General features: G+C 36.4%; 2 protein-coding genes across 2 annotated transcripts; one reads left to right on the top strand and one right to left on the bottom strand.

Annotated features, from left to right (window-relative positions):
• Window positions 1–2,211: 2,211 nt before the first annotated feature.
• LOC112506208 (zinc finger BED domain-containing protein RICESLEEPER 2-like) lies at window positions 2,212–4,391 on the bottom strand. Its single transcript, XM_025110227.1, has 4 exons — window positions 3,766–4,391; window positions 3,530–3,678; window positions 2,494–2,651; window positions 2,212–2,319 (listed from the first exon to the last, which is right to left on the bottom strand). The coding sequence occupies exons 1-4, from the start codon at window positions 4,389–4,391 to the stop codon at window positions 2,212–2,214; spliced, it is 1,041 nt and encodes a 346-aa protein (XP_024965995.1).
• Window positions 4,392–7,411: 3,020 nt separating this feature from the next.
• Window positions 7,412–8,933, top strand: LOC112506940 (metallothiol transferase FosB-like). The gene is made up of 3 exons (XM_025111277.1): window positions 7,412–7,667; window positions 8,069–8,403; window positions 8,612–8,933. Exons 1-3 carry the CDS (start codon window positions 7,483–7,485, stop codon window positions 8,701–8,703), a joined length of 612 nt encoding a protein of 203 aa, XP_024967045.1. The 5' UTR covers window positions 7,412–7,482; the 3' UTR covers window positions 8,704–8,933.
• Window positions 8,934–9,813: the final 880 nt, after the last annotated feature.

Genomic DNA, 9,813 nt, shown 5'->3' with positions numbered 1-9,813 from the left:
GGAATGTTCTCTCAATATCGGGATCAAATTCGAGAAACTCCCCGCAGTGTATCCATGGCATACACCACTTTCAAAATGATTCAAACGGTACTAGAAAAATCAAATATTTTACTTTACTCTTAAAAAGAACTTTTAGCTTGCCAATCCCCAACAGCGGCGCCAAAAACTTGGTAAGTTAATTTTCACACCTTTAGACTTATAAAAATAACCACAAAACAAGTATATAATATGGTCCAATGTCGTCTTTTCCAAGTAATAAAGTGGTAAAAATCGAATATCGTCCATGGAGATTGTAGCAAAGACTTAATAAGAGTCCAATGAGAGAAATGATTTCAGATAATGAAATTGAAGACTTCAGTTTGATTCTGAGTTAACAATGATAAAATAACATAATATAAATGGTAGCATGGGTGTAAGACTTATTGTGAAATACAAACACAAATTCCAGCAGACAATGCTGTAGGAATGCTACAACATGAGGTAAGCCAAAACTAGTTCCACCATCTATTTTGAAGGTATTCCTCTCGGACTTCACATTTGCACTATATTATAGCTTTCAACATATATCTCTATGTGGTATCCGGACCAGTGATAGTGACAAAATGGTGTCTTCAAAATATATGGATAAACAAATCTCTTTGTTAAAAATCACTCTCTCGAGCCAATTCCCATATCATTCAAGTTGGAGTGTGTTCTAGATAGTTCATCTCTGAATTTATCGCACTTTGACACTTTTAAAGAGTGACCAACCTGTCGGGAGTTAATTTTGAAAGAAATAAATGACAAGTCTGTTTGTCGGTAACTTTCTCAAGTTTACCTCTTATATCATTCAAGTTGACGTGCATTAAGTGGCTTATCTCTAAGACCATGACACTTTAACACTTTAAAAGTGATCAACTCGTCAAGATTGGAGGATCATACACCATCAAGATTCAGCTAAGAATTACTTTATTCTTATATTTTCTTTTTAATTAGTTTAATTTTTGCCATATTTACTTTATGTTCATCATTGTGCGAGCTTGTTACCACAATGGCGAGTTTTATTTTAATGCAATTTAAGTTTCAATATTCTTTTTCTTTCATTGTGTCTTTACTTATGAGCAGTAGCTAAAGCCCTCTTGGTGTGAGTGTAAGCCAAACTCGATAGATCAAAATGTAACACTTGGGTGTCACCACTATTTGCTAACTTTTCGGTTTGGTCATTCTAGTTTAAGTTTTAACTCAACGCGACAAATCGATCACTTGTGTGTCTTAATATTAGATATTTGACCAAGAGATGAGCTGAAATAAAATACGTTTGAATGATGCAGTGAGGTTTGAGAAAATCTTCAATGATCGCATAAAGATATGCATTTTTTCATAACAATATTAAGGTTCAGATTTTGGTCGAGTTGGTATATCATAGAGATTTGCGCATCTCTCCATACTGGCAAGCTAAGATCTTCGAGATCTACTTAGCAAAGTTGGTAAACTGAAAGTTAGCATTTTATGGACACTTTATGATAAAACTATAATTCTCAACCCATACGACATAGCTTTGAGATGAGAAAATCGTATAGTCTTATTTTGTGACTGATTTCGTCAACCATTTAAGTTATTAATATACTCTCGGGGAAAGATTACATATGTACCCGCTTTTTATTACTTGTTATTTTAAATCATCAACATCCTCTTAGAACAAACAATTTTTACAAAATCTAGCTTTGCACCGGAAGTCCGTAAGAAATCTCTGATTCTTAGTACCACCAGTTCCTGTGGAGACAATTTTTAGTAACTCGCCATTATATTACTCACAAGCGAACTCGATAGTTGGTGTATATTTGCACCACTATTGTGCCACACTTTACATGTGTGTTATTTTTGCTATCACCTCCTTAGGATGTTAAGGGTTTAAGTCTCACCAAATGTGAGGAGTGTACGTAAAAAGAGGAAGATCGTTAATGCAACATTACGACTAGGGATGGCAACAGGGCGGGGATGGGGCGGGGATTGCAATCCCCAGCCCCAGCCCTGGTACCCGGCGGGTACGGGGATTTTCTTTTCGGTCCCGATCAACTTTCGGTCAACCCACGGTCAACACCCGGTAAAATTAAAATTTATAAGTTTTTTGCAAACAACATCAACATGACAACATTATTACATCATATCTAGTCTTGTCTAATAAAAATAATAAAATTATAAAATTAACAATAATCCAATGAGATGTAAAATTTAAAACAAGTTTTTTCCAAGCAACACATAATTCCGTCCCTCAACAATCAACATCTTCATCGTATCCAATCGTTTGATCAAATCCTCTTGGTTCTCCGTGTTTTTTATCTGAAATAAAATAATGCAAGTCAGAAAAATTATATATACCAATTGCAATTTACATAATTATTATAACAAACAATTTATATAATTATTATCTTCAATTTCTTTCCTTAGCCAACTTTGACTGCACATCAAAGCCCCAATTGTTTGCAATTTTAGTCGACTTCGTTGTTTCGTTACCTTGTTTCCACTCATGCTAAAAGCCGATTCTGAAGCTACTGTTGAAATAGGAATTGCCAATACATCCCTCGCAATCCGCTGCATGATTGGAAACTTGACACCGTCGCACTTCCACCACATTAATATGTCAAACCCTTCATCCTGTGGTAACAATTTCTCTGACAAATAATCATCCAACTCAGTCGTTTCAAACATGTCATCCTCAGAGATCATATTCTCAAAATCCAATTGCCATGAGGCCTTGTTTGAAGAAGATTTCCCCTCACTTGAAACGGTAGTGTCACTTTGTCCTTTCCTTTAATTCTGTTCATGTTTCTTTTTGTATTCCTCAAATAAATCATTACATAAAGTCCGTATCCTCATAAACCTCTTCTTTTGAGTCCATACCATAAATCTTTGGGAAGAAATAATTTATCAACTTTAACTTATATCTAGGATCTAGAACAATAGCCACACTCATCACATCATGTATGACTCCCTAATATTTATCGAACTTAAGCAACATACTTGATGCCATATTCCTAATAACGTCATTTTGATCGTCTTCACAACTCTTAATAGATAATTTTATGTCACATATCAAAGGGAAGAACATGTTGGAAGTGGGATATTTGGTCCCAAAGAATGTCTCTGTCACACGATAAAATAAACCTAACTTATCACATACATTAGTCGCCATTCTCCAGTCCTCTTCACTAGGTAAAGAAACCTAATGTTTCTCTTTCTTGCTTAAACGAGTAAAGACATCTTTATATTCTAAAACAACATTCAACATTTGTATAAACAGAATTCCACCTAGTCTTACAATCAAGCACTAATTCTCTTTCACAATTTACACCTAGTTGTCGTGCAACGAGTCTAAAGTCTTGGGCTCTTTTAGGAGAACATGTCCAAAATGAGACACTATCCCTAACATTCTTGATTGCTTTCTCAATSATAGAAAACCCATCTTGCACAATGAGATTAATGATATGTGCACAACATCTCATGTGGAACAACTTACCCTTCAAAATCAAGGAGGAAGGAGAAAGAGTACCTAAGAGCCTGTCAACCAAAGCATCATTTGTTGAACAATTGTCAAGTGTCAATGTTGACAACTTGTTGTCAATGTTCCAATCCATAAAGCACTCGAACATAACTTGGGACAATGCATCAGCAGTGTGTGGAGATGGCACATGTAAAAAACTGCATCAAAGATTCAAAGAATATATTAAAATGAGAATATTAACATTGAATTATAAAAATAGCACAAAATACTAAAAAAGAAATAACCTGATAATCCGATTTTGTAACTTCCGATTGGCATCTATGTAGCATGCTGTTAGTGCCATGTAACCTTTGTTTTGGTTACCGGCTGTCCACATATCCGAAGTAAGAGCAATCCTACTTTTGTTTTCTTCCAAACATCGCAATACACCACCTCTTTTTGTTTCATATATCTTCATGATGTCAGACTTGATTGTAGCTCTACAAGGGACCTTAAATAAAGGTTGAAGACCATTTGAATACTTCGGAAAGCCATGATGCTCAACAATAGAAAGTGGATAATCATGAAGAATGATAATTTTAGCTAAATCATCTCTTGAGCTTTCAGCACTAAAATTATAATTACTCAATAAAGATGTTTTTCCATCCTTAGCAGTCTGCTCTTGAACTAAAATATGTTGCCTTATGTCTTTTGTAACTTTCCTCGGACATATCTTGAAATGATCTTTCAAATGTGTTGTCCCATCATTAGGTCTACCGGTCATCTGCTTATTGCAATACTTACATTTTGCAAATCGGCGAAGACCATCAATATATATTGCTTCAAAATGGTTCCAGACAACATATTTCAATCTTTTGTTTGCTGGTTCACTGACTTCAGTCTCGGGGCTAATATTTGAACCAATAGGCATGCTTACAGATTCGTTTGTGTCATTACAAGTCGTATTTTCCTTATCGTTTCCTTCCGTAGCATTACGTCCAATATCTTATGTGTTCTTGTTGTGTGAACTTTCCATCTTAGAAAAAGAATCAGAAATTAGGCACAATGAGATACAAGTATATTTCGTAAAAGAATTGATCAATGTATATGGTTATTGAAATTTATATAACTATAATCAATTAATCATTGATTAGAGATGTTGTCTTCAACAAATTCATGCAGTAAAATAAGTGCTAAAGACTATGGCAGTGACTTATGCCTATGGATTGTAGTCCTCTTTACAAATTCTGAATGTATTCCTCTAATATGTTTGCAAATCATTAAAAAACAAAGAATAAGAGCTAAAGACTTATGCATTGCAGTATTACAAGTCATTGGGGTATGGATTAAAATTCAACAAACAGTTTAAGACTTATGTAGTATTACTATTACAAGTCCATTGGGTATGGATTAAAATTCAACAAACAGTTGCACTAAAATTCAACAAACAGTTTAAGACTTATGCAGTATTACAATTAAAATTCAACTAACAGTTGCATTAAAATTCATCAAACAGTTTAAGACTTATGCAATATTACAAGTCTATTTAACATCTTTTAACTTTTACTATTTATGTTACTTTCTTCTTTTGACTTTTGAGCGAAAATAAATTCATTAGTAAATCAACAAACAGTTATGATAGGAAACAATCAACAAACAGTTACATTAAGCCTAAATCAGTAAGACAGTAAATCTATAACAAAAAAACTACATGGTTTATTGATTTGACAAATAAGAGTATAAGACTACTGTCTACTGACCTCGAAGGCTCGAATTATTGAAGAAGACGACTGGTGTGGTGCAGGTGGACTGGTGGTTGTGCGCCGACTAGATGTAGTTGGGTCGATTGACGACTGACGAGCCGAGAGCCGACGACTAGGGTGACTGTCGTCTGTCGAAGGTCGATGGTCCACGAGGACTACAGTGACTGTCGCTGTCGAAGGTCCACAGGAACAGGACGTGAAGAAGGGGAAGGTCGCCGGCCGCCRGGAAGGGGAATTGGGATTTGCTTGCCGATTTGGGGAAAGCAGCTTGCAACCGTGAAGAGTGAAGGGCAGAACGCAGAAGGGGTTAGGGGAAGGCGACAATGGTGTTGGTGTCTGGAAGTGGACTCTCGTGTGAGTTACTGTCAAAGCCAAACCAATTAACCAAAGCCCAATGGACTTATATATGAATTAATATTATGATATTATCACTATATCGAGTACGGGGCGTGTCGGGGGATACAATGCCCGGCCCCGGCCCCAACCCCGGTTTGCCTCTACCGGGGATCCTCGGCCCCGGACTCGGTACCCATTTTAAGGAGAATCCCCGGCCCCGTCCGCAGTGGCGGATCTAGAAACTATTATGGTTGGGGGCACACTTAGGAGGGTCGAAAAAATTTCGAAACCGAACAATTCGTCCGAACCAAAAAAGGTTTCGGGTTTTTATTTTCAGGTTTAAATTGTTCGGTTAACCGAATAAAGATAACTAATGTCGTTGAAATAAAGCTAGGTTTAAACTGTTCAGGTTTAAACTGTTCGGTTAACCTAACATTTCCATTTGTCTAACATTTCCATTTTGCAACATTTCCATTTGCAAAAATTAACCTAACATTTGACATTTCCATTTGATTTACCTTCAAAAATGCTTATAAAACTAACCTAACATTTGACATTTTCATTTGATTTGCCTACAAAATTGTCTATAAAATTAACCTAACATAAAACATTTACCAAATCACTAATAAGCAAACAACAAAATCAAAGAAGTAATCAAAATCAAAGACTAGAATTTGGAAATTAGAATTTTTACCCAAATTATTTACCAATTACCACAAAATTAACCAACAAAATTAACCTAAAATACCTAACCTAAAACATTTACCAATTACCACAAAATTATTAAATTAACCTAAAGCATTTACCAATTACCACAAAATTAACCAACAAAATTATTAAATTAACCTAAAGCATTTACCAATTACCACAAAATTAACCAACAAAATTAACCTAAAATACCTAACCTAAAGCATTTACCACAAAATTAACCTAAAATACTACACATTGAAGTTGGAAATTAGAATCTTTACCCAAGAGAAGAGGCCAAGACCAAGAAGGAAGTCGCACACGGCACAACACAGTCGGCTGTCGGGCGTCGGCAGACGGCTGCAGCACTGCAGTAGCGATGAAGAAGAAGTGAGGTCGCACAGGCGGCACAGCAGGTGAGGTCGCAGCGATGAAGAAGAAGAGAAGAAGTGAGGTCGCACCGTCGCAGGCAGGCTGCAGGCGGCTCTCGGCAGCAGGCTGCAGGCTCGTCACTCGTGTAGTCGTGTAAGTGTTAGCGTGTATGCGGTATGTCTTCACAGTTCACTCTCGTTTCCTGCACTGAAGAGGGGCCTCTTACCTCATCTTGTTGGGGGCCCAATTACACCTAATCTCAAAATACAAGTAAAAAAAAATTTTGGGCTTTCCTATTTAATTTTTGTTGGGGGCCCAGCACCCCAACGACCTTGTAGTGCGTCCGCCCCTGCCCGTCCGGGTCGGGTAAACTGGGTTCCCCACGGGGTCGGGTCAAATCACCATACCAAATTACGACAAATAATTCTATAAATAGTAAACATTCGAACAGTCCCTTAGTTTTGATGAAGTATATAAAAAATTAGAAGATAGCTCTGTTAAGAAAAAGTAAAACCAAAATCAGTACAACAAATATTTTTTTTATATAAGCAAAGTCAATAGAGACGAAAACCATAATTTACAACCATAATTTTTAATATAAATAATTAGTATTAAATATAATTAAAAAATAGAAAATAAGTATTACAAGAAAGGGAGTTGAGAATGGATTCACACTCTGAAAAGTGTTTGCACATGAGAAGCACGTGGTTCTAATAGGTAACAAAATGAGGTGTTGACACGTAGATTCTCATCTCTTTCCACAGTTGTCTCCTTGTGCCTATATAAGCAACTCAGCTTCTCAGCGAATTAACCACTACTAACACTTACACCTACTCAAACCAACTTTACCTTTCTGCTTCATTAATGGCGAACCAGGTTGTCAATGGCGGACATAACGAACAACACGTTTCTTCTTCATTGCCTTTTCTCTCTCTCAATCATGTCTCCTTTATCTGCAGATCTGTTCCTACATCCGTCAAATTTTACAACGATGTTCTCGGATTCGTTCTCATCAGACGTCCTTCCTCCTTTGATTTTGAAGGCGCTTGGTGAGCATCTCTTTCGATTCTCCCATTATTATGCATTCCAATTACTTATATTGTTGTTAATCTCTCAACTCTGCAACACACATTTCGAACTGCAACGAAATTGATTCCTGTTCATTACACGGATCTGTAATTATTTTTTACTGTGATTAATTTGATCAATATTTGTCTGTGGGGACTGGTGATGTACAATTGTACTGGTTTTGTTGCATTCAAGATTAACACAGCTCGATAGTATTATTGGATTACAGGAGAAATTAAAGTGAATACCAATAATAAGTTCAACTCTTAAATCTAATTAATGTGCACTTAATTTGCTGGATTCGTGGTTATTTTTGCTAATTTTGGTAGACGTCCTTCAACTAATTAATGTTGAATCTTCTGTTTTTGATGATTTAAAATAGGTTGTTCAACCATGGGATTGGAATACATTTGTTACAAGTGGAGACAACTCCAACGAAGAGAGGAGTGATCAATCCAAAAGACAACCACATTTCGTTTCAATGCACAGATATGGATCGCATAATAAAAAAACTGGAGGAATTAGACATCAAATACGTGACAGCGGTGGTGAAAGAAGGAGGTGTGGAGGTGAACCAGCTCTTCTTCCACGATCCTGATGGATACATGATTGAGATCTGCAATTGTCATGTTCTCCCTATGCTTCCCATCACCTCATGCCCACTCAAGAAGCTCCCACCCATTCCACAAACCAACCAAGTCGAATCCTCCTCCTACGGTATGCTTCAAAACAAAACCCTGATATACATAATTGAAATCCCTTTCTTCATTTGGTTTATGCATATTTCAATTGTTTCCTCATCTAAATCAACAATCATGGCAAATGAACCCTATCATATCTCAATTAACATGTGTTCTTACATATATGATCGATATATGTTCATGTATATTGTTTGATTTGGGGATATATGTTAATGAAAATGCAGATAAGATGGTATCGAAGAATTACTACTGTGGAGAAGATGAGGCGATAATGATGGAAAACTTCTTAATAGACATGATGGGTATCTCCTTCTAAGAGCAAGAAGAAGAAAAAGAGGATGATTTTGGCAATATCGAGTGTTTTCCAGAAGTTTCCTTCATGATTGAGAGCCATCTTCTACATTAATTAGCTTATATTAGTAATGTACGTGTTTGTATGTAATTCAAATATAAAAACCCATTTGTAAAGATTGCATTTTGTTTACTTCATCAAAATCCAATATTTGTAACTCTATGTTGTTTATTGTTGAGTTGATTCTTTATTAATTAATCCTATGAACCTTCTAAATCTCGCAACTTTATAAGTATCTTCATAAGGGGCCGTTTACCAAACATTTGTCCGGTAAGCATTTACTGGTAAAATTTAACACTATCATTTACTTACCAAATAAGATTTTAGTCTACCAAAACGGTATTGTATGCAACAATTTACCTAGTAAAAGCTTACCGTGTTAAGAGTGGTCGTCTTCACTTATCGGGTAATACTTATGGTCCTTATCTCGCTCTTACACTGGTAAAATTCTTGATCCTTACGATATTCATCCAGTAAGGTAAAATGACTTGGTGTTCACTTGCCCGAGTAAGCGTTTGGTAAACGATCCCAAAATCAAGTCTTTGGATAATATTTTTAAATAAAATAAGTCCTTTGACATTTTAAAAAATGTTAGATTGAGTCCTTGGAACCTAATTAAAGAGATAACATGTACTTTATGTAAAAATGAGATTAAAAAAACCCAAAATGCCTAAACCCTAACTTGTTCCTCGTCTCAGCTAGCCTCCCTATCGCACACCAATCTCGTATACCATTGACCACGACGTCGCCCCAAGCCCAGCCCGCCGTTGTTGTCTCCATCTCCGTCTCCACCAGACCGTGCCGTTCATGTTGCGATCAGTCCAGGTCGTAGTCACCATCCCGGGTTCAATTTCTTAACGAAGGATACGCCTGTCATATAGTGTTCGACGTTGACCTTCTATCGGTTGCTTGGTGGTGCAACCAGCTATCCTATAATGTAAAGGCAATATATTCTATCATTTATGTTTTGATAAGGGGAAATGTAAAGGCAATATATCCTAAAAGTGAGATGTTGTTATCTGATAAGTTACAACAAAATAATAAGCACCAAGAACACTTTGGGCACGTTTGATG

The sequence above is a fragment of the Cynara cardunculus genome (assembly GCF_001531365.2).
Source record: "Cynara cardunculus var. scolymus isolate 2C chromosome LG 2, CcrdV1, whole genome shotgun sequence".
NCBI classification, from domain to species: Eukaryota; Viridiplantae; Streptophyta; class Magnoliopsida; order Asterales; family Asteraceae; genus Cynara; species Cynara cardunculus.
The sequence above is the reverse complement of the archived record's forward strand: the minus strand, read 5'-3'. Positions and strand labels throughout refer to the sequence as shown.